This window comes from Stigmatopora nigra, chromosome 15 (genome assembly GCF_051989575.1).
Source record: "Stigmatopora nigra isolate UIUO_SnigA chromosome 15, RoL_Snig_1.1, whole genome shotgun sequence".
Classification (NCBI taxonomy): domain Eukaryota; kingdom Metazoa; phylum Chordata; class Actinopteri; order Syngnathiformes; family Syngnathidae; genus Stigmatopora; species Stigmatopora nigra.
Genome location: NC_135522.1, coordinates 387,216 through 409,905, shown reverse-complemented (window position 1 = coordinate 409,905; position 22,690 = coordinate 387,216). Strand labels below are relative to the sequence as shown.

The 22,690-nt window shown below is 54.5% G+C and overlaps 4 protein-coding genes across 6 annotated transcripts; 3 read left to right on the top strand and 1 right to left on the bottom strand.

Moving 5' to 3' along the window:
* The first annotated feature begins 171 nt into the window (after nt 1–171).
* On the top strand, nt 172–3,891 carry coro1a (coronin, actin binding protein, 1A). The gene is made up of 11 exons (XM_077733826.1): nt 172–304; nt 1,107–1,322; nt 1,885–2,007; nt 2,086–2,215; nt 2,278–2,459; nt 2,532–2,651; nt 2,738–2,842; nt 2,974–3,119; nt 3,201–3,258; nt 3,333–3,569; nt 3,654–3,891. The coding sequence occupies exons 2-11, from the start codon at nt 1,125–1,127 to the stop codon at nt 3,747–3,749; spliced, it is 1,395 nt and encodes a 464-aa protein (XP_077589952.1). The 5' UTR covers nt 172–304; nt 1,107–1,124; the 3' UTR covers nt 3,750–3,891.
* cldni (claudin i) lies at nt 3,835–6,046 on the bottom strand. 2 transcript variants are annotated; one of them, XM_077733829.1, is made up of 3 exons: nt 5,896–6,046; nt 4,808–4,940; nt 3,835–4,718 (listed from the first exon to the last, which is right to left on the bottom strand). In XM_077733829.1, the coding sequence occupies exons 2-3, from the start codon at nt 4,937–4,939 to the stop codon at nt 4,212–4,214; spliced, it is 639 nt and encodes a 212-aa protein (XP_077589955.1). In that variant the 5' UTR covers nt 4,940; nt 5,896–6,046; the 3' UTR covers nt 3,835–4,211. The 2 variants fall into 2 exon arrangements, with proteins under 2 accessions (XP_077589955.1, XP_077589956.1); XM_077733830.1 differs by having other exon boundaries at nt 4,808–4,979; nt 5,896–5,975.
* Nucleotides 6,047–6,947: 901 nt separating this feature from the next.
* ppp1caa (protein phosphatase 1, catalytic subunit, alpha isozyme a) lies at nt 6,948–12,913 on the top strand. Its single transcript, XM_077733788.1, has 8 exons — nt 6,948–7,152; nt 7,375–7,473; nt 9,387–9,518; nt 9,590–9,820; nt 9,898–10,002; nt 10,130–10,353; nt 10,422–10,556; nt 10,706–12,913. Exons 2-8 carry the CDS (start codon nt 7,419–7,421, stop codon nt 10,820–10,822), a joined length of 999 nt encoding a protein of 332 aa, XP_077589914.1. The 5' UTR covers nt 6,948–7,152; nt 7,375–7,418; the 3' UTR covers nt 10,823–12,913.
* Nucleotides 12,914–13,311: 398 nt separating this feature from the next.
* On the top strand, nt 13,312–22,230 carry kmt5c (lysine methyltransferase 5C). Of its 2 annotated transcripts, XM_077733787.1 has the most exons (10): nt 13,312–14,273; nt 14,709–14,965; nt 15,186–15,318; nt 15,488–15,653; nt 15,837–15,946; nt 16,013–16,176; nt 16,617–16,636; nt 16,721–16,857; nt 16,940–17,100; nt 17,290–22,230. In XM_077733787.1, the coding sequence occupies exons 3-10, from the start codon at nt 15,206–15,208 to the stop codon at nt 22,125–22,127; spliced, it is 5,709 nt and encodes a 1,902-aa protein (XP_077589913.1). In that variant the 5' UTR covers nt 13,312–14,273; nt 14,709–14,965; nt 15,186–15,205; the 3' UTR covers nt 22,128–22,230. The 2 variants fall into 2 exon arrangements, with proteins under 2 accessions (XP_077589913.1, XP_077589912.1); XM_077733786.1 differs by lacking the exon at nt 14,709–14,965 and having other exon boundaries at nt 13,313–14,273.
* Nucleotides 22,231–22,690: the final 460 nt, after the last annotated feature.

Here is a 22,690-nt window from a genome sequence, read left to right as displayed (position 1 = left end):
GGGGGGTGCTTTTTTTCCTTCTTCATACAAAATAAATAATAATAACTTTTTCAAAAGGGATGAAATGTATCAAGTCAAGTCAGTTGGCGGGTGGCTTCTTGGGTCGTAACGCTAACGCAATGGCCGAGCTTCCTCTGCTGCAAATTGCGCCCTCCGCCGCCACCGCCGACGTCACCGCCTACTTCCTGCCGAGACGCCTTTCTTCTGCGTCTTCCTCGCGCCGCTCATTCCGTCCGGCCGCTGCACACCGACGCCAGCCAGCCCGCCCTCGCCACCTCAACCCGGCACGCACGCAAAGCGCCAGGTAGGCAGACTTTTTACGTTGGGGGTGGCCAAGTTCCGGTCCCGGAGAGCCGTTGTCCGTTTTCCATATTTTTCTCCCTCCTCTTGCACACCTGAATCAAATGATCAAGTCATCAGCAAGCTGTCCACAAGCTTGATGGCCATGATTTGATTCAGGTGTGTCGCTGGAAGGAAATATGGAAAACTGAGGGACTCGGGAGGAGCGGACTTGGCCAACTCTGCTTTGCATCCTCGTCCTAACGAGCCAACTCCGTTCGGGTGTCGGCGGGAGGTCGCGACCTTTTCCCCAAAGCCCAAAACGGACGTCGTTGACCTCCTTTTTCGTGCCCTTTTGTCCTTTTTGGCCACCTGGACGGTGCATTTTGGGGCTATTTTTATTTTATTTTTCCACACAGCTGCAGCAAAGAGAAGCGGAAGCGCTTAGGCAAGCCGGCCCGACCCCACTTCCTCTTTCTGAAGGGGCCGGAAGGCGCGCAAAGTAAGGCTTAGGGTAACAACGTATCGCTACATGGCCATACTTTGTGGCCCGATGCGTGGATACGCTCCTGCCAACCATCTGGTTGCTCTCCTCACCAAATCAATTGGTTCTAGAACACGTGTCAAAGTGATGGCCCGGTGCCCGTAGTTGGCTGGGATAGGCTCCGGCACCCCCCGTGAGAAAATGAATGGATGAAAAGGATTTTTTTAAAAACCTCAAATTTTTCCCTTTAGAAATAGTAGTATTTATTTTTCTCTCGAACCGCCGGGTGCCATTTAAGGTGGAATGAATCCGATGAATATTCGTTTGTTTGTTTTGCGGGCAGGTCGTCGTCGCCGCCGCCATGTCCCCGCAGGTGGTGCGGAGCAGCAAGTTCCGCCACGTCTTCGGCCAGGCGGCCAAGGCCGACCACTGCTACGACGACATCCGCGTCTCCCAGATGACCTGGGACAGCACCTTCTGCTCCGTCAACCCCAAGTTCGTGGCCATGATCGTGGACGCCAGCGGCGGCGGGGCCTTCATGGTCCTCCCCCTCAACAAGGTGGGTTCCGAAAAATGCTCCAAAAATGCTCCAAATGTACCTTTTGAACGATGAGGCACTGTTACAAGATGGGAATGGGGTGGGAAAGCATGGTGTTTCGAAGATTTTTTATAAAGACGGTCAAGGATATTGTCGAAAGGAGAAAAAAAGAGTCTGGTGGCGATGATGTGAACTTTGTTCATCAAAGTGGCCGTCCGTCTTCACGCTGTCAAGCAAATGGGGAAGTTTGAAAGCTCTCAAAGATGTTTTCACCATATTTGGAGGCGGACGCACTTTGGTGTGGGCCGGATGCAAGCACCCCCTGCAAGCCGCCGGCCCCCACCTGACTTTTTCTTCAAGACGACGTACGCCTTGTTCCTTAAATGCGCCTTGTGAAATTGGCAGTTTCACCAGCGGCACGCTCATTTTTCATCGGGGGCATTGGCCACAAGCACTCGCTAAAGATGGCCGGCCGGGACCTTTCTGGCCCCGAAGACTTTTTTTTATGGCTCTACTCGTGGGAAACATTTGGATTGGACGTCTATTGGGTTGATGATTTCAAAAAGAGAACGTGGCCTTTCAGACGGGTCGCATCGACATGTCCTACCCCACCGTGTGCGGCCACAAGGGGCCCGTGCTGGACATCGAGTTCTGCCCCCACAACGACAACGTCATCGCCAGTGGCTCGGAGGACTGCAGCGTCATGGTGAGTCCCGCCCGGCCTGGTCCCGGCCTGGCCCAGGGGTCACGGAGAGTCCCGTTCATTGGTCCTCCCTCCGGGCAGATTTGGGAGATCCCGGACGGCGGCTTGACGTCGCCGCTGACGCGACCGGTGGTCAAGCTGGAGGGCCACTCCAGGCGCGTGGGCATCCTCAGCTGGCACCCCAGCGCCCGCAACGTTCTGCTGAGCGCAGGTGAGCGCGCCTCAGCCGCTCACCTCTTGGCGCTGAGGTGGACCCGCGTCCTTTTTCCCCAGGCTGCGACAACGTGCTGATCCTCTGGAACGTGGCCCGCGGCCAGGCGGTGGTCAGGATGGACCAGGTTCACCCGGACGTCATCTACGGCGCCTGCTGGAACGCCGACGGCTCCAAGATCCTGACCTCCTGCAAGGACAAGACGCTGCGGGTGCTGGAGCCCAGGAAAGGCGTGGTCCTCCAAGTAGGTGTTCCTGTAGGAGGGTGGGCGTGGCCAATCCAGGACTCTAACTCGGTGTTCTCGGTCGCTCAACAGGAGAAGGAGAAAGCTCACGAGGGCTCCAGGCCCGTGCGGGCCGTCTGGGTCTCGGACGGGAGGATCCTCACCACGGGCTTCAGTCGCATGAGCGAGAGGCAGGTGGCGCTGTGGGACCTGGTGAGTGGCCATTGATTTGCTGTCACTTAAGCTCCTCCCTCCCTCCCTCCATACAAAGTGCCCTTAGATGTGTCAAAATGTTTCAGGAGGACTTTAGCTCCCCGCTGACCCTCCAAGAAGTGGACACCAGCAGCGGCGTCCTCCTGCCTTTCTTCGACCGGGACACCGGCGTGCTCTATCTGTGCGGCAAGGTCAGTCGGCCCGGTCGGGCCCCGGTCGGGCCGCGGTCGGGCCCCGGTCGGGCCCCGGTCGGGCCCCGGTCGGGCCCCGGTCGGGCCCGCTCCCCCGTTGAGCGCCATCCGCAAACCCCCCCCCCCCACAGGGCGACAGCAGCATCCGCTACTTCGAGGTGACGGAGGAACCGCCCTACGTGCACTACCTGTCCATGTACAGCAGCATGGACAGCCAGAAGGGCATGGGCTACATGCCCAAGAGGGGCCTGGAGATCCACAAGTGCGAGATCGCCAGGTAGACACGGGATCTCGTGGAATCTAAAGTGGCCTACCGGGCCGCCGTTCCCGTGGCCTGACCTTTCCCCTTTCCCGGCAGGTTCTACAAACTCCACGAGAAGAAGTGCGAGCCCATCGTCATGACGGTGCCCCGAAAGGTAGTGGTGACACGACCACGAAGGCTGAGTGGAAAGGCGCCCACATTTTCTTTTCTTTTCTCCCCCCGGCGCAGTCGGACCAGTTCCAGGAGGACCTGTACCCCGACACGGCGGGCCCCCAAGCCTCGGCGGAGGCCGACGAATGGTTTGCCGGCAAGGAGGCCCCGCCCGTGCCGCTCTCGCTCAAAGACGGCTTCGTGGCCACCGCCAAGGCCGTGGAGTTCACGCTTCACAAGAGCCTCCTGAAGAGCGGCAACCTGGGAGGCGGGGCTTCCGGAGGAGGCGGGGCTGCCGGCGGAGCCGAGGCCCAGGTGAGCACGAGTCTTTGTTTTCATTTTTTACTTGACTTTTTGCCACTCCTTTTTTTTCACAAATATTTCTGTCTGTCATTCCAGGACGTGTCTGCTTTGAGGCGAGAGTTGAAATCCCTGAAAGCCACGCTGGAGGAGCTGAGCCAGCGTGTCGGCACGCTGGAGAACAAAACGCTTTGAACCAGAGAGACCGGACGCCGCAAACAGGAAATCCGACTCAAAAGAAGAAAAAAATGTCATTAGAAAAAATGCAAACAGGCTTCAATTGTTGCTCCAAATTTTTATTATAGTATTTGGAATAAAATTCAATATTTTCCAAGCATATGCATGATTTTTTTTCTACATACAAAATCATCACAACTATTTAACACTTGAATCAGGTACAAAGTTCTTGAATTCAGGGAACCATTTGACTGTCGCATTTTCCGGACTATAATTGGCACCCCGTTGGTAGTTTAGCTGGGTTTTTTAAACAAGTCTTGAAGTTTTTTTTACCACTACCATGCTATTTTTAAGCCTATCCTTACCCCCCTAACAACCCCCCCCCCCCCAAAAAAAAAACCTTACTCGATACATAAAGATTTTAATGTTTTTTCTCTTCAAATTTAGCTTTTTGGAGTAAGGAAAAAAAAATTTTCTTATTCAGACGTAGTTCTTGCTGGGCGCCGAGGCGCTGTTGCTGTAGTACTTGGCCGTGGCGCCGGAAGCGTTGCCGGAACCGGGCCGGCTGAAGCAGCAGAGGAGGCCTCCGGCCAGCAGGAGGAGCACTCCGGCCCCCCAGCCCACGAAGATGCAGGCCCCCAACTCGTGCTTCTGCGCGGAGATGACCAGCGGGTTGTTGAAGTTTCTGACCACGGTGTGGGCCGACCAGCTGACGGGGATGATGAGGACCAGGCCGGCCAGCAGGAGGCCCACGCCGGCCGCCAGGCTGATCTTGGGCTTCACCTCCTCGTTCTCCACGCAGGTGGTGAAGTCGGCCCCGCAGAAGATCACCAGCAGGCTGACGCCGGCCAGCATGCAGCTGATGATGGTCATGGCGCGGGCGGCCTGCAGGTCGGAGGGCAGCACCAGCAGGGAGTCGTATTGCTTGCACTGCTGCTGACCCGTGCTCTGCATCACGCACGACTTCCACAGACCTTCTTGCTGGCTCTGAAGAAGAAGAAAAAAACAACGACAAAAGGTATGTGACTTTGCTCACATGGCCACAAGCCCTGAGGCGCCCCCTGGTGGATTATTACCTGCGCCGTGACGATGTTGGAGCCGCTGAAGGAGGAAACCTTCCAGCGAGGTACGGCGCAGCAAACGATGGCCCCGATCAGACCCAGCACCCCCAAGGCCACGCACACAATCTGAACGCCCGTGGAGCCCATCCTTAATGTCCAAAAGACGTACAAGGTCAGAGGTCAATGCCTTTGGCAGGATTTGTCAAAGAACCAAAGGGAATTGACCCAAATGAGTTGCTGTCTTTCATACTGATATCAACTTATTTCAACATTTTTATCGGCACAAAATGGGGCTTTTCAAATCGTTCGAAAATGGCCACGGATGAACTTTGTTTCGGTGGACAAATTGCTGACTTCATGTCCAACGACAATGTGGATCTTTGGCTTTCATTTTTTTACCGGCCAGGTTGCCATTTTGTAGCACCTTTTTAAGATGAGCCAGCGTGTCCCAGCAAGCCCGAGGGGTGCCGAAGCCGCCTGCTTTTGGCTTTTCTTTGCTTTGCTATGCTTTGCTTCTCCGCCCATGCGGGGGAAGAAAAAAAAAAAAGAAGCCAGCAATCCATCCAACAACAAGGAGACTTGGCAAATGGGCGTTGGCCCCCGTAAAACCAAATCATTTAACCCGTTAAACACCGGGCCAAAAGTACCGTTTGCTTTTTTCTCTCACTTTTCACTTTTACGTTTCAAATACGTCAATTTCCCCCTTTTTTAAAATCATTTTTCCCCTCCATTGACAACAATGAACTTCCAATTTCCGATTGGGAGGCCCCAACTATTCCGACTGGGACGGCTGGCGGCCATCAAATGACGTGTTTGATTCCAAATAATAATTTGAGTTTTCCCATTCTCGTGGACTTTATCTTCTGAATCTCATCTTGTTTTTTTTTGTTTTGTTTTTTTTTTTGCAAAAAAAGATCCTCGAAAACAAAACACCACGGGCTTTAGGAAACTTGTGACCAAAAACCAAAGTTATGCCTGGAGGGCAAATCAAGCATAAAAGTCTAAACTTGAGCTTTTCCTTCCCTGAATGCTCCCAGCAGAATCAGATTGCACCCAAAGCGGACTTTTTCGCCCACGCCGTCCGTTCATTTGTTTGTCCTTACCTTGGCAGTAAATGTGACTTTCTTTGTCCTTCTTTTTCTTCTGCTTGGATGGCTCCCGAATTGGCTTTTGTCTGGAGATGCTGGGACAAGACAGTGGGAGTATTTGTAGAGGAATGTGAGGAGTGGGTTGGGTCGGGCGGCGAGGGTGGTGCCGTGCCGACGCCAATGTACCTGCAGACCTGACCGGACTTGTCTACTCTCGTCTCATTTTGTTCCAGGCCACCTCCCCACCCTCGAAAATTGGGAAAAAATGAGAGAAAAGCGCCCCGGGCTCCCGGCAAAATGTCCGCCCTTTAATCCGGGAGCATTTTTTTTTCTTCCTGAATTCCGCTTTTGTGATGAGCAGAAACCGTCGGGGTCTCATGACGCCCGTTGACTCATCCTGCCTTTTCCACGTACAAAAACGACAAGCGTGGATCAAGCGGGCCCGTCGTCGCCCTCCCGGGTCATCGGCCATCGAAACCGCTGACGTTACACGTGGTTATTAAAATTAAACCAAGCGTTGTAATGCGGGACATGATAGTAAGAAGAATTGAGCCCGATTCAGGAAGTGGACAACAAAATGTGTGACTATAGGGTTGATGTTAAGACCAGGTTTAGCTAAGGTTGGGGTCATGACTGGTGAACTTTATTAGAGTGAGGTAATGCCAAGGACGGCCATCGTTTACGTCCATTTTGCTCCATGCCCTTGACATCGCAGGAAAAACACACATATTAAGTGTTGATAATGGCCACTTAGTCCCCACTCGGTGATGTCATATGCCTCGTAGCTTCAAAACGCAAACGTCACCGTCACTATGGGCTCTTTCGCGTCAGACTACGTCACAAGTGTCGTCAACTTTGATGTGAAAAAAAATCATCCGAAACTGCTACAATCTGCTCGGCACACGCAAGATGGCGCCCTTCGAGTTTTACCGAGACGTCACTCGAGAAGGCGGGGCGTTTAAGTAGGACGGACACTATTTTGCCCCCAATCCCATCCCGAAATGGAGTCTGTCTCGACCAATCGCCTGTTGAGGAGCGCGTGACGTAGGCGGGCCCTCTCTGACGAAAGACAGCCGACTGGAGGGGAGACACTCCGAGCCCGAGCCGAGCCGAGCCCGAGTCCGAGCGGCGGCTACGACGGCCTGCGTTTCAAGTTCCCGCAGCAAGAGGGGAACCGGCCGAGACGAGCTAAGCCAGGGTAGAAGCCGCGGTGGAGCTCGGAGGATTTTTGTTTTCTTACTGACAGGCTGAGAGGACTGTTAACCACATAAGGTAGGACAATGCGAGCCTCTTGTTTGGATGTGACAAGCTCGGCTAGGTGCTAGCTTGCTGGCTAACTAGCGTGAGCTCAGTGTAAATGGAATGAGGCAATGAGTAATGCGAGACACTCCTTATCTTAACGGTGTGTCACTTGAGTATTTCGAGACTCTTTTGTTCGAACGGATAGTGGGTGATAGTGTGCTTTTCTTGTTTCTCCTTAAATACAATTTGAAGGTGCCAAACGGGAGTCGCCGAGCTCGTGTGAGAATCAACAGAAAATGGCGGAGCCGGACAAATTAAACATCGACTCGATCATTCAGCGTCTTTTAGAAGGTGAGAATGCAACGATAGACTGAAAATCTGTGTTTTATGTGAAAAACGGAGTGTGAATTGAAGTGGACTCAAATTTGGCCAATAACACACAGGCGTTTTCCTTTGTAAAAGTCAAGTGTTTGAATAATGTCTGTTCCATTCGAATGCCTAAAATGGCTCGGAGTTCAAGTAGTGTTTGTGTCTTTTTCCGTGTCTGTAAGTCGTTCACTCGATTGTGTAACCGATAAAGCAAAAGCCCGAGGACAGTAACGCAATCGTAAATCTCATCAAGTGTTGAGATTTGTCACAAGCTCACACATGCACAGGTTGTTTGTGTGCTACATTTAGTCCAGCCCAGATGGGACAAAAGCAAGGAACAGCACTCCTGGCTCCATTTTAGACACTCTTTAGTGTCTTGCATTCTTCAAAAACTATCATTTTTACGTCTTGAAATGTCATTTGTCCCTTGCAAAAAACGACATCCACCAGTAGAAGCTAGCGAGTTAAAAATGTGACTGTGCATTTATTGGTGACAATTAAATTAGAAATGGAAAGATATGTATATGGTCAGAGACGGGCCCTTTTCTTGCACAGCAAATATGCTTTTTAGTGTTAACCTTGACAAACTAGTGAAGGCTAGTGGCCCTTGTTTTGATTCCGAAGAACATTTTTACCCCATTTTTATGCGTTTCCATTATTGTTGTATCCCCATATTGTAAAGTACGCATTAATAAAGGATTGTGTGTAGGTTAAATGAATGAATGTGGTCTTGATGGAGTTGATCTGAAGGAGGTGATTGGGATTATTTGGTGGAAGAAATGGCCCCCCCAAAAAAAAATCAAGCCCGGCCGTCGCTGATTAGCCGCTGTTGACTTTGACGGAGCAGCTGAGACGTGTTTGTGTATGCACAAACAAGGCAGGCAGATAGTGGCAGTATTTCCATGCTCTTACATAACCCCGCTGACCTTCCGTATCTCTGTTTATCTTTTTTTATGGCCTCCCATAACAGGCCGTCTTTTGTTTCTATTGTGACGTGTCAAAGCGGAAGTTCATTTGTACGTAAATGGGCAATGATCATTTATGGCGGACTCACTTTTACCCGAATGTCTGTCAACAAGCCAATTAAAGGTGGAACTCCTTCAAGTGGATTACCCGCTGTGCGTGCACTCCGGTAACTCGAGAACGTGGGATTTTGTTTTTAGATCCGTCTAAGATTTTCTTGTTGTCGATCTTGTCTCGTTTTTGACTGTCTTTGCTCATAGTCTAAAGTTGTTTTTCCCCCAGACCAATCTAGCGATCATTTTTTGGGGTTGGCGCAAATTCGTTTATACACCTTGAAAATATGTGCCTGTGCTAACGATAGCAATACACGGCTACGGCGTGGACCTAATGTGGCAGAAATGCAGCCAGCGCATGCGTCTTTTGTTTCCACTCTTAGCCGGGTATCTTTGCTTTGGCAGCTCGCCGTTTGTGTGTCAGATAAGCCGGCCATTTCCTGGCGGCGTGGCGCGCCTCGTTCCCGAGTTAGCCGCGTGGTGTCTAAAGTGCCTTTTAATCCCGCTTTAGGAGGACGCGCTGCAGTAGTCGAGCCCTCTTTCGCTATCCACGGCCGGCCTCCATTTTAAGTAGCCGCTCTCCTCCGTTGACTGCAAATTGCCGAGCGCAGAGTGGGACGCGCCGTCCATCATAAAACAACATAGCGGGTGCGTGGGAGGAGTGAGATGTCGCACGGTGCATCACGGCCGCCCCTGCTCGCCAGTTGGCGCCTCCTTCGTACAGACGGGCGAGAGCGGCCACAAAAATCAAGAGTGACATATTTTGGATGGCATTAGGAGTCATAGTTTTTGTGGCGCGGCCTCGGCTAGTTTCTCTCCAACTCCGAGTTGACCTAAACGTTTAACGGTGGCATTGACGTCTGAATTTGTGGCCTCCAGTCAAGGGCTCTCGTCCCGGGAAGAACGTGCAGCTGACGGAGAGCGAGATCCGGGGCCTGTGCTTGAAGTCTCGCGAGATCTTTCTGAGCCAGCCCATTCTGCTGGAGCTGGAGGCGCCCCTGAAAATTTGCGGTGAGTCCCGCACGCCAAACCCCGTTCCTCCACCCCCACCCCGATTGACATGATTTATTTTGGTCCTCAAGGCGACGTCCACGGGCAGTACTACGACCTCCTGCGACTTTTCGAGTACGGCGGCTTCCCTCCGGAGAGCAACTACCTGTTCCTGGGAGACTACGTGGACCGCGGCAAGCAGTCCCTGGAGACCATCTGTCTGCTGCTGGCCTACAAAATCAAATACCCGGAGAACTTCTTCCTGCTGCGCGGCAACCACGAGTGCGCCTCCATCAATCGAATCTACGGCTTCTACGACGAATGTGAGGGACGCCGTCTGGAAGGGCCACCGGGCTCACTCGCCCTTCTTCATCTCATCTTTTTTTTTTATTCCTCTCAGGCAAGCGGAGGTACAACATTAAGCTGTGGAAGACCTTCACCGACTGCTTCAACTGCTTGCCCGTGGCCGCCATCGTCGACGAGAAGATCTTCTGCTGTCATGGAGGTAGACATGGCGTTTAGACTTTGGCCTAGCTCACGTGGACGTAGAAAAAAAGAACTTGACTGGTTAAGCCATTTGCTTGTGAATTTGCATCCGAACGAAGGCTCTCATTGGTGATTTTTTTGGTCAGGCCTGTCGCCCGACCTGCAGTCCATGGAGCAGATCCGCCGGGTGATGCGTCCCACCGACGTGCCCGACCAGGGCCTCCTGTGCGACCTGCTTTGGGCCGACCCGGACAAGGACGTCCTGGGCTGGGGCGAGAACGACCGCGGCGTCTCCTTCACCTTCGGCGCCGACGTGGTGGCCAAGTTCCTACACAAGCACGACATGGACCTCATATGCAGGGCGCACCAGGTGAGCTGGGCGCCGCTTCCGCCGCTGCGTCGGCCCAAAGTCTTACCTGAGCCGTTCCGCCCCGTCAGGTGGTGGAAGACGGCTACGAGTTCTTTGCCAAGAGGCAACTGGTTACCCTCTTCTCTGCCCCCAACTATTGCGGAGAGTTCGACAACGCCGGCGCCATGATGAGCGTGGACGAGACGCTCATGTGTTCCTTCCAGGTGCGTTGTTAGTTTGGGCCAATGACCGTCGCAATTTAATGGCAATGTATAGAAATAACATGTGAGGCAAAGCCCTTTTTCCTCTGTAAGTGCACACATCAATTCTCGTCTTACTCTCTTTTTTGAATGTTTCCCTCTCTCCATTTCAGATCCTGAAGCCGGCGGATAAAAAGTTGTACCCTTACGGCAGTGGCGCCGGCATGGGTTCGGGAAGACCCGTCACCCCTCCGCGGAATTCTGCCAAGGCCGCCAAGGCTAAGAAATAACAGCCGCCGCGGGCTCCTCCGCCCTCCCCCGTTGCACCCGCTTTTCTTTCCTTTTCACTTTCTCCTCCCTCCAAAACGTCTTTTTTCTTCCATGTACATTTCACCCATTGGCGGGGCCACCTGGGGCGGGGGTCTGACGTGGCGGCGGGGCGCACCTGCGCGGCGGGCATTGGAAAAGGAGCGTTTTAAGATGTGAAACTTTTTTGTCGTTTTTGTAGATATTTTAAAGTGACGTTTTGTCCTTTTTCTAGGATGAAAAATTCAAATGTAAACGCGGCAAAAAGGACTGGGAATACCAAAATAAGAGCAGGCGGACGGGGGGGGGCGCCTCTGAGAGTCGAGCCAAGTCACAAACGTAAACGGAGCCGGCGCTTTGGGTCGTGTTCACGCTTGAGGTTCGTTTTCTGTCCGTCCGTCCGTCCGTCTAGGCCGCCCGCTTGCCCGCCCAAAATTGCGCTTGATAATTCATATTTGTTTTTACTCGTGTCTAATGAATGCCTTCAAATAAGTCAGTGGAGGTGTCAATCTTACCTGATGCATTGCATCTTTTATCCATTAACTTCAATTGACTTCTCTAAAATGGACCCTCCGTTTTTTTCCATTTTTTTTTAAAAAACATGTCGGCGATCCGCTAGAGATCGCATCTGTGTCCGGATGTGCTTTTTTTTTGTGATTTGCTTAGCTCATTGTACAAAAGAGTAGGCGAGGCAGAAATTTTGTATTCAAAATAAACCTCCAACTTGGTCCAAGTTTCGCCACAAGAAAAATGTCCCCCATTGATTTCAATCCCAACTTTGCTAATATCAAGCCACGAATACATTTTGGAGGCTTTTCTTGTCTTGATAAAGAAACTTTTTTTTTGTATACCAGCAGACATTTTGGGTTGAAAATTGGGTGTCCACAATGTGACCCCAGGTCGTCTTAGCCCAAAATGTTTCAAATGATGCTGTAAATGCTAAGCAAAGCACAAGCGTGCCAAAACTAGGGAGTGCCCAGTGGCATTTCGCGTAGTGGAGGCGGGGTTTATCGTGACCGCAGATGCCAAGCGCTAACTTTAACGTGACGTCGAGTGTAAACACCACACTCGTCGGTCGGCTTGCCACTGAAGTCTTTAAGTCGGAGCCCATCGGCCTCAAAGGGGTCAAAGTCCGCTCACTCACCGGCAAACTGTTTCAATTTTTCCGTAGATTAACATTTGACGAATGGCAAATAAGCTTGCCTTAAAAACCTCTTTGCGTACCCGAACACGAGTCTGAACACGGCCCCAAAGAGGTTAAGGAGACGCCGACATTTGCCGGTCGTATCTTTTGCACGTGCGTTTTGTTTGTGAAGGGCGGCGGGTTGCTTGTCGGATAACAAGAGCCATAGACATTAATTCACGTTGATCCCGTGTCAGGAGTCGCTCGGAATTACCAATAAGCAGGCAAACAGGGTGCGGCTCCACATGGGAACATATCTTTCAGGGTTTTTCCCCTCCTTTTTTTTCCCCCGGCCATCTTCGGGGTGGCCCACGTACGTCCGTGTCCTCCATTTTGTGTGGCGACCGACACGTGTCCTCGCAGCCATCCTCTGAGACAACTCAGGAAAAACCGCAAATCACACCAACCGACGTACGTCGTCCATTCGTGACACCAAAACTTTTGAGTGACGGGTGGATGTTGCCCGTAGCGACGACAACGCTCGCAATTGTAGAATTGGCGACGGATTAAAAAGCAAAATGTTCCGAGACAGCCACACGAGTCCACTTCGATATTTTCTTCATTGCTGTACAGAAATCTGCTTTTTTTTTTTTTTTTTTACACCATTGTTATTAATCTTTTTTTCATATTGTTTTACTGACAACTGTATCTCTCTCTGTGATGTAGGATTGTTTTTTTTGTTTTGAAAGGAAGGGATCAAGGATGTTTTGCACGTCCTTTGAGTGGATGTGAGTGAATCCGATGATTGCCACGTTTAAAGAAAAAGAGAGAAACATGAAACTAATAAGGTTCGCTTTGTTTCTTCATTTTACCAGTAGTTCTCAATCCTCCTTTGCAATTTCTCTCTTTAAAAAGCATAGAAATAAAAAAATATATATACATAGACTTTGTATATTGGTGTCTGGTGGCTTTTTTTTGTCTGCAATACAAGTAGTTCATTTAGCTTTATCTTATGCTTTTTCATTTTTAATTCATGTATGGTGCCTCGTGAAGACTAATTTATTTTTTTCTGCTTCAACTAAGTGCCTAAAACATCTTTTTTTCAAACCCCCTAAATAAGCAATTTAGATAAATGAATAACAGAATGATAATTACGTTGTTAAATGATAAAGTACATTGGTGCAATAACGCACTTAAGGTGCGCCTATGCTCGGTCATAAATAATGCGCTTTGCGTTATAGTCTAAAAGAATACTCCATGTGTTTAATAATGCAATTGAGAGACCACAGTTGACTGCAGTGCACTCGTTTTGTTTTCTCTAAACCTAGAGTTTGTAATGAATTTCGATATCTAAAGGCTAGCCTGTGAAAGTTTAATCGATTTTTAACGATTTATCTGAATCACATTTTCATTCGGATTCCATTTGTATCTAGGGAAAAGTGGCTATGCTGGCAATTTGCATTTGGACGATATGTCACGGTTAATCCAATGCAACGTTTTGTACTCCTCGAACAAGCCTCCTTTATTGGTGGCGCATGTTTATTTATTATTTGTTCAGTCACAGCACTGCTGAGAAGGAGGAAGAGGGGGCGAGAGCGGTCAAAATATTCCAGTGTGCCCAAAAAAAGAGGCCACTGTACTGTAGTAATTTATGTATGAGCTCCTCGCCAAAGTCAACATTTTACAAAGAGCGGCCCCTCGACGTCAATGAACCAATGAAAGGCGCCGCTTGCCAAATTGACGCTAGATTGGCCCAATGGCATCGTCGCAAACGAGGTCTTCCCCGCTCGGGGCGTGCGGGAGAATCCCGCCTCATTTCGCGCAAACCAACCAATCACATGCCCGGGATGCCGGTCAGCTGTTTTTGATTTGCCAGATTGACCTTGAAGCCAACGGATGCTTTCGCCTGTGGGCAAAGTGGACATGTTTGGTTGCGGTGCAATGTAGCTCATCAACTTTTACAACCAGTGGCAAAGCTTTTTTTGTTTTGTTTTTAATTCATTTGTTTGTATAAATAGATTTTATTTTGTAACTCCACGGACTAAAGTTGTTTCAGCAGCGCGGCTGCGAAAGAAACGGCAGCAAAAGTCATTGTTTGCCTTTTCAAATGAAATCGCCGATATTTGCTCGCCGCGTTGCAATAACATTCCAGAAGTGTTGGAGTAATCTCGGACGAGAAGCTAGCCTAGCCTGCTAGCTAGCCCGGTAGCATGTTGCTAGGCTAGGCTAGGCGCACGGGTCCCAAGCTGCCTTTTTGAGGTTCTTTCCTCCACCCGACGCTCCTTGTTTCGTCGACCCGAAAAGACTCCCAGGTAAGCCGTCCGCCGCCGCCTCCGTCGAATTTTTTGGACGTTCGCCACGTCCGTCGTACGCGTTGTGTGATGCGGACGGGATAGCGAGATGCAGCTAGCTACAGATAGATAGACAGTACTGTACCTAAACATATGACAAGCTAATGGCTAAACTAACGCGATACGTCCTGTCAGTCATGTACTCGTTGATACATTATGACTCCTTGTTGCGGCACTTTTTGTGTGCTCTCTTTTGTCTTTTTTTTTATTCACGCGAAGACGGACTCTAGCTTCGTTTCAATGTCCAGTTTACATTGCTCAATTGTACACACAGTAGGGTGTCAAAGTTGTTTCTGTCGCGGGTCACCGCGTCGTTAAGTTGGGGGCAAGCGAGCCTCGGAAGGACCACCGTTCGTGTACCGGACACTTTTCAAAATGAACTTTATTTTCTCGCAGGTACCGTCAATATTGGCTAAGGGTTTGAGGCCAGAACAAAGGATGTGGAGTCTAGTGCAATGTCAGGAAGGCAGACGAGTCGAAGGAAACATTCACAACAAAAACGCGTGGCTAAGAAAAGACAGAAAGGCAAGAAGGAGGAAAAAAAAAAAATAATAAAGCCAATCCAAGCTGCAATAAGGAAGGATAATAGTGTCGAGGAAGCCGGAAAAGGAAAAAAAAAGCCAGGGAGAATGGAAGAATGCATGAATAAACAGGTGAGGCAGGAAAGGATGCAAGGTAAAAAGGGAACGTTAAAAAAAGTGTTTCTTTATACACAGTGAAATGAATGGCCTAAATCTTGTCAGTGGTCAATAGTAGTCGGGCAAGATGAATGCAATCGTAACATTTGATGGATTGAGTTGACCTCCGATGGCCGATATTGCTTTCAACATGGGCCGCTTTATGTCGACCTCTGTTTTGTTTTTTGCTTTTCAGCATGCTGATGGTGGGAGGCCATGGACGGCTGCACTAGAATGAGTGTCAAGGAGCTGTGTGAGACGGATGACCTGGCCACCAGTCTGGTGCTGGACCCTCTCCTGGGCTTCAGCACCCATAAAATGAACATCAGGTTATTTTCAGCCCCACAACAACAACAACTCTTTTTTTTTTTTTTTCCCCTCCAAATTACAAATCTCCCTGCTTTCATGCACACGACGTCTGCCATTTTGTAATTGAAGCCATTTAGTGCTTTCTCGTGTGGTCCACCGCCGTCATTGTCATCTTTTGTTTGCGCGCAGCCCTCCGCCGGAGGTGCGTCGCTGGGGCAACCTGAAGGAGACGCTGCTGCGCTTCCAGCGTACGCACGACTTTGACGCCACCTTCGAAGCCTTGACGGTGGGCGAGCTGGCCGGCGACTACTTTGACGCTTTGGGAAGCCACCGACAGGAGCTCCTCAGGCAGCACGTACGTTAGCGTCCAAACGGCTCCCCCCCCCCCCCCCCCCCGCCTCCTTTCAAAGAGCATCGAATTCACGACCGTGTCATTGAGGTCTTTGACGGCGAAGCCATTTTTTGGCCGAGGCTGGTCCTGGGTCAACCCCGGAAAAGCGGCTTCCCTTGACGTTTCTTGTGGTTATTTGGCCCGCAGGTGTACCGCTACCTGGGGGCTTTCCTACTGGACAGCGGGATCAAGATCGAGTCATGTGACCGCTACTCCTCGGAGACCAACGGAGCCAAGATCACCTCTACCAGGCACTGGTACGTCCGCGCCTTATCCCCCGCCGCCACCGAGGTTTGACGGCGTCTTTTTCGGACGACGTGTAGGTTCGCCGGCGAACGCGTGGAGGTCCTCCTGGGCTGCATCGCCGAGCTGAGCCCGGCCGACGGCGCCGTGCTGCGTGCCGGAGTCAACGACTTCAGCGTGATGTACTCCACGCGCAAACGCTGCGCTCAGCTGTGGCTGGGACCCGCCGCTTTCATCAACCACGGTCAGTGGCTTCTCACACGCTGAAAACACCCGACAAAATACACTTTGGTTGGACAGCTGCTCCTATTTTCGCTCTTGTCCATTTGGATATGAACACGTGGCGCCCTCTGCTGCCTTTGAGCCTTCATTGCGTTTAGCAGCAAGTGTTGCTTTTAGTCAGTCCGTGTGTTTAATTCTTAAGTTTGCTGTTCAAAGCACCCTTATTTCTCATTTGAGTGCATTCAACCAAAAGCATAAAACGGCCAAACACACATTTATGACGTAAAGACACGACGTGGCACGAAACGCTTGAGCGAAAATCGATTTATTTCTGATTCCGTGGAGATCTTTCCTCGAGCGGACTACTCTGACAATAAGCAGCTTTTGCTGAATGTTATCGGACATGGAATTTGTGCTTCAGCTAATCCCGTTTTCTTTTTTTTTTATTTGTTTCTCTACCAGATTGCAAGCCAAACTGCAAGGTGAGTGAGCCAGCATTCGACCCAAGGCATCTAACGGAGACAATAATTGGCCTCCATCTTTTGTTTGTCCCCACCCGATGGCAGTTCCTCCCCGGGGAGAAGAATGGCGCTTGCGTGGAGGTGATCCGACCCATCTCGCCTGGGGAGGAGATCACGTGCTACTACGGCGCCAGCTTCTTTGGCGAGGGCAACGAAATGTGCGAATGCCGCACCTGCGAGAAGTGAGTCAAGCCGCCACGCCCCGATCGGCGTCGGACTCGACGACGCCGACGACGTTCAACTGACGACTTGACTCTCTGGCAGAAAGGGGGAAGGTCACTTTGCGCACAGAGGGAAGCAGGCGGAATGCGAGGAAACAAAAGACCCGGTGGGCCAAAAGTACCGCCTCCGGGAGCGCTACCTTCGCCACCAGCGAGAAAAGGGACACCTGAGCTCCAGGCCCATTCTTCCCGGATTACACTCAGGTATCCTCCCTCCTTCCGGCATTTGGGCTTCCTAACCGAAAAGATCCGATCGGCCGTGTACGGCGTACTCTGGCCAAGGAGTGCTCCGCCCTTTCATTGTGCTCCGCGTCGCTCTCCAAAATTGTAATTACGAGGCGGCTATACCTCCAAATGTTGCCACTGACCTTTTGACCTTTTTTCCCCTTCCAGCAATCCCCTCCAGGAACTCCTTCACTCATCAAATGCGGAAGAACGCCCTGAAGAATCGAAAGTGGAGCCAGGCCAATAAGTGGAGGCGTCAGAACCGCAGGCCTTCCCTAGCCAGTCGTATCGGAAAGGAACGTCAGCCGCCGTCGCCGTCCTCGTCGTCTTCGCCGCCGCCACGCCCGTGGCAGCTGGTGATCCGAGACCTGAGAATACGTGTGCGGCGCCACTCGTTGGACTTTCTGCTGGCCTGCAAGGACCCCAAAGGCAAGGAGAGGGCCCTCCTGCAACGGCTAGAAGCGCCCGAGCCCAAGGCCACGCCCAAGGCCACGCCCGATCCCAAGGCCATGCTCGGCGCCGGCCGTTTCCGCCGCGCTTTGCCTGGAAAGAAGAGAGGGCGGGCCGGCCCCGAGGGGACGCCCGTCCGAGGCGTCGTCCTGAGGAGCTCGTCCAGGATCGGAGGCGCCGGAACTGGCGTCGGCCATCCCCACGAAGCCTCGGTCGACGCAAAGCGAGAAAGGACGGCGCCGGAGAGCCCGACGGCCGCCGTCTCCCCGGGCGTCCCGCCTTCATGCCAGACGCTTCCGGACAAAGCGGCGCCGCCTCCAACGCTCAAGCAATACCTCACCGTCCGCCTCACGCGGATCTCGGCGCCTGGCCAGCAGGTACGGGCAGGCGTGGAACCACCGGACACTAAGGAGGATTTGCGAGGGAAGATGAGGCAGATTCAGGGCCTCAGACCGCTGGCGCCCCAGAAAACCCCGGCCAAGCAGGTCACACCGGCGCCGGTCCCAGTCCCGGTCCCAACCCCGGTCCCGGCCCCGGTCCCGGCCCCAGTCCCGGCCCCCCAAGCCGCCGAAGCCCCCCGAGGAGTCCGGGAAATGTTCTTTCGCTCCGTCGATAAGAGGACGGCGCAGAAGCGACGGGCCTCGAGTGCGTCAAGTGTGTCCCAGCTCGAGAAAGAGTGCAAGACCAAAGTCATCGAAATCCAGACGGTGGCAGAAGAGGAGACGCAACCGGAGGACCCCAAAACGGAAGAGCGCAAAGAGAAGAGGAAAAGCACTGCCGCCGTGCCCCGCGTCAAAGGCACCAGACAGAATAGGACGCCAGGCCTCAAGGCAGCCCATCCCGTAAAAGAGTTAGCTGCCACGCCAAGTCCAGCGACGCACCACCTCGACCAGGAAGTCGTCCTCAAGCAGGTCAAAGTCCTTCTGACCGATTGTCTCAAGAAACGGAAGACCCGTGATGCCGCTGAGCCGGAGCCGTCGGTCGCCCCTACCCAGAATCCCGCTCCAGTTTCCGTCGACCCCGCCGAGGCCACGGGGCCGATTGTCGGACAGCGGCAGCCGCCGGAGGCCAATTTGCCCAGACGAGTGAAGACCAAAGCCGAGTTAAAGTCCAAGAGCGCCGACACGGCCCCGGTCCCCCCCGCCGAGAGTCCCGACGGAGCCCCCCAGGCGGCGCCGCCCCTCCGCCTCAACCCGCTACCTCAGCCCCCGTCTCCCATTTGGGTCGACGGCGGTCAGACGGGCCCGCACGCTCAGCACCACGAAGCCACGCAATCCAACATTCCTCTGAAGAAGCGGACTTTTCGCAATTCCGTGGAGCCCCAGTCGGGCGTCCCCTCGCCCGCCGCCCAGAAAGAAGTCGAGCGGGAACCCGGTCGCCGTCCGCCGCCCGCCCCCATCAGACGTGGCAGAAGAAGCAAAGTGCCCGGAGCCCCGCCCGGGCTTCGGGTCACCAGGCAGAGCTGCGCGGCCCGGGTGCTCCGCTCTCGGCTTCGCGGGGCTCCCCCCGGGAGAGCGGCCCGCTCCAAACCCCGGGGGCCGGACCGGGACGACGCCCGGGAGGTCCCCGGCCCGGACGCCGACCCCGGTCGGGCGGAGAGCCGGCCCGGGCCCGACGCTCCGTCGGAGGCCTCCGTCGGGGGAGCCGGCGAGGCGGAGGAGGCCGAGCCCCGGATCAACTTCCGCATCCGTTTCAAGCGCAGCGGCGGCAAAGTGTGGGAGATGCAGAGCGGGGGCCCGGCCTCCGTCCTCCTCTCCGAGACGGAAGAGAGCCGGCCGTCGGGCCGGGATCCCCTCCAAGACATCGTGGACTCCGTGTCGCTCTTGAGCGGGGAGATGCAGGCGGCTCAGGCCCACGTGCGGGCCAGCAAGAGGTCCGAGAGCAGACTGCTACGCTTGAAGCAGCGGGGCGAGAGGAGGAGGAGGAGGAGGAAGAGGAGAAGGAGGAGGAGGAGCAGCGGCGGCGTGGGCGCCGGTGGCGTGGGTGGCGCGGGCGGCGCTTCCGCAAAGCCGGAGCCCGACGTGGAGAAAGAGGACGGCGCCGTCCGGGAGAGTTCTCTGCCCACGCCAACCAAAATGGACAGCGAGCCCCCCTCTTTGTTCCCCGGGGCCAAGAGCGAAGACGGGCCGGCCAGAAGCTCCTGCCTCTTTGAAGGCGCCCTGCGGCCCAAAGCCGAGTCCCTCTCGCGTTTCCGCACCTGTCCCCTGCCCGTCCTCAAACTTCGCCGAAAGGTGGAGGACATCTGGGAGGTGGACGACTCGGAGGACGAGGAGGAGCGCGAGCAGCCGGTCGTGAAGACGGAGGTGCCCAAGAAGGAGCTCCGTGGCCCCGCTTGGCTCAAGCAGACGCCCGGCAAGGTCCGAGCGGAGCCGCCGCCAATCCCGTCCAATCCCAAGGCCAACGTCAAGCCGGCGCTCTGCAAAAGCGAAGCGCCGCCCATGTGTCTGTCGCTGTCGCCGCTTTCCCTGTCGTCGCCGGCGAGCGAGCGCCCGGAGTTGGACGACGGCGTCCCCAAGAAGCAGGCGAACAGAATGGCCGCCAAATCCGGCACCTTGGCGGAAGCGCCCGGCGCCGGCGGCGGCGGCGGCGGCTGCCTGGCTCAGTCCCTCCAGCAGATCGACCAGAGCCTCTCCCGGCTGTACGAGGGCCTGTGCTCCTCGCAGATCCTGGAGAAGACGACCTTCCCGCCGGGCTGTCCGCCGGGCTCGTCGCTTCACCCCCCCGAGCAGTCCCCCCCGTTCCCCGGCGGCGAGAACATCCTCCCCGGCGAGCCCAACTTTGCCAACTGCTGCGACGACCTGCTGGATTTCCAGTGCTTGAACTTCGAGGGCTACGATCAGCCGCAGGACATGCTCCCGTCCTCGCCGTCGGACCTGTGCTCGCTGGAACCCCCCGCCGACCCCTTCAGCAGCCCCCTCTCGCACAGCCCCTCCGACACGTGGACCACGGAGACGCCTTACCTGGGCCCCCCCAGTCCGGAAAACGCCTTCCCCTTCTTCCCCGGGTTCCTCCCGCCCGGGAACGATCCGGGCCCCGCCGACGGCCAGGCCGGGAACGCCCCCGGCCGGATGCCGCCCCAGGTGGCCGCCTCGGGTTTCTCGGCGCTCGGGGACGGGCCGCCGGGCAAAACTCCTGGAACGAGGTCGTCGAAAGAAGACTCAAACGGTAAACATCGCCTCTTTGGCGCCCCCGCCGCCCTGCCCCAGAACCCCCATCCTCTTTTGCCGTCGACTTCCAACGGCAGAACGGGCGGGCAGTCCAAGGTGTCGTGCACCCTGAAAAGCCACGGCCCCTTTCACCGCGTGAGCGTTCCCAGGCAAGTCCCTTCCTTTTCCGGCTACCCGTCGGGCGCCCAGCGAGGCCTCCCCCAGGCCAGGTCGGCGTTGGCGTCTGCCGCGGGCAACAAGTTCCTGGGTTCGCAACTGTTGGCCGGAAGAAATTTCCACCACGCGGACAATCCCTTCAACCCCCAGGAGAAGACCTCCAGCGTCATCCACAGGGTCTTGAAGTTCCAGGGTGGACACCCGGGACAGAACTCGTACGCGGCGCCCAGGAGCTACGCCGGCAAATCCGCCGAGAAGGCCGTGGACGAGCAGCACCGCAACCACAAAGGCGGCTTCTCGGCTCCCAACCTGGGCCAACTGGGACACCTGGGACACCTGGGACACCCGGGCCAACCGGGACACCCGACCCCCTCGTCCAACCCGGGCAGGCCCGGCCTCCAGTCCGGCAAGCACTTGTCTTTCGGCCGGAGCAAGGCGATGGCGGCGGCGGCGGCGGCGGCCCCGGAAAGGCAAGAGGAGGTGGCGTACAAGAGTTTCTCCAACATGCCCCGACCTTTCTTCTTCCCCAGCAAAGAGGGCTACTCGTCCCCGCACCCGCAAGAAAAAGCCTCCAAACAAGAGCGACTGGGCGGGGGCGACCCGGACAAGTTGGCGTCGTGTTTCCACCCGGGCCAGGATCCCTTTGACTTGACTTTTGCCTCGTCGCTTTCTCCCTTGGCGCACCACGGCGCTCCCCTTCATCCTCCTCATCCTCCTCATCCCCCTCATCCCCCTCATCCTCCTCAGGCGGTCAACGGCACGCCGCCGGGCACGCCCTCGTCGGCGGCCGGCAAGGGTCACCCGGGCGCCTCCTTCCCTTACGGCCCCCAGGGAGCGCCCTACGTCCTCAACTTTAGCGGCGACCACTCGCTGACTCTGGGCCTCAGGGAGGGTCCGGAGGGCTACCCGGGTTTGGGGGTGGGGCTGGGCCCCGCCAACTACACCTACCACTGCCTGATGGAACCCTCGGGCACGCAGGGGCGGCTGGTCCTGGAGTCCTGCGCCTCCCTGACCCCCGAGCCGCCCTCCTTCTTCACGGGACACAAGGGGGGCGGCCCGGACGAACACTTTAAGAAGGACCAGTCGGGCGAGCATCAGGACGGGGGCCCGCCGCTGCCGCCGCCGCCGCACTACGGGGCGGCGTCTCAGTCGGGGAGCTCCACCAAGCCCAAGAGGGTCCGGCTGGTGGTGACGGACGGGAACGTGGACTTGGACCTCCAGTACTCGGACTGACTGTGGTTTTCCGGTGGGGGTCCCGCTCACGGCTCTTTGACGCTTTTCCAGGGCAGCTCTTGTCTTTTCTACAACCAAGTCTCATTCCGACTTTGGTGCTCATCATCATGTCGAGGCGGCAACTTCTCTCGCTGGAGTGGTCCATTTTGACTTTAATCCCATGAACTAACCTCCCTCCCTCCCTCCCACTTGTCCCCCCCCCCCCCCCCTTTAGAGCCCTTGAGCCAAATGTCCGGAGGTTCCGCTCCACCTTGTCAGCCAAATTCCACAGGCAAACGGTGACCATCTTTCTGCCGGTCTTTGAGAAAGGTTGCGTTTTTGACGGCGGCCCATCCTTCCTTCCTTCCTCCCTTCTTTCCTTCCTTCTTTCCTTCCTCTTGTCTATTTATTGGGTGATCTTGAACTCTTCCCGGTTGTGCTTTTTGAAACAAAATGGTGCTTGAAGCTAATTTATACTTGGTCTGAATTGTTTGTTGATAGGACGAAATGTCCGAGCGTTAATTTAAGCGAGCGAAAATCCAGCGACATAACTATGACATAACTATGACACACCACTTTGTATT

Excerpts from the sequence above, each read along its gene's own strand:
- coro1a (XM_077733826.1), top strand. The coding sequence starts at position 1,125 with ATGTCCCCGCAGGTGGTGCGGAGCAGCAAGTTCCGCCACGTCTTCGGC. Across the intron at positions 1,323-1,884 it reads TGGTCCTCCCCCTCAACAAG|ACGGGTCGCATCGACATGTC; the intron begins GTGGGTTCCGAA and ends GTGGCCTTTCAG. Across the intron at positions 2,008-2,085 it reads CGGAGGACTGCAGCGTCATG|ATTTGGGAGATCCCGGACGG; the intron begins GTGAGTCCCGCC and ends CCCTCCGGGCAG.
- cldni (XM_077733829.1), bottom strand. The coding sequence starts at position 4,939 with ATGGGCTCCACGGGCGTTCAGATTGTGTGCGTGGCCTTGGGGGTGCTG. Across the intron at positions 4,719-4,807 it reads CCAACATCGTCACGGCGCAG|AGCCAGCAAGAAGGTCTGTG; the intron begins GTAATAATCCAC and ends CTTCTTCTTCAG.
- ppp1caa (XM_077733788.1), top strand. The coding sequence starts at position 7,419 with ATGGCGGAGCCGGACAAATTAAACATCGACTCGATCATTCAGCGTCTT. Across the intron at positions 9,519-9,589 it reads GGCGCCCCTGAAAATTTGCG|GCGACGTCCACGGGCAGTAC; the intron begins GTGAGTCCCGCA and ends TTGGTCCTCAAG. Across the intron at positions 10,003-10,129 it reads GATCTTCTGCTGTCATGGAG|GCCTGTCGCCCGACCTGCAG; the intron begins GTAGACATGGCG and ends TTTTTTGGTCAG.
- kmt5c (XM_077733787.1), top strand. The coding sequence starts at position 15,206 with ATGGACGGCTGCACTAGAATGAGTGTCAAGGAGCTGTGTGAGACGGAT. Across the intron at positions 15,319-15,487 it reads ACCCATAAAATGAACATCAG|CCCTCCGCCGGAGGTGCGTC; the intron begins GTTATTTTCAGC and ends GTTTGCGCGCAG. Across the intron at positions 16,637-16,720 it reads ATTGCAAGCCAAACTGCAAG|TTCCTCCCCGGGGAGAAGAA; the intron begins GTGAGTGAGCCA and ends ACCCGATGGCAG.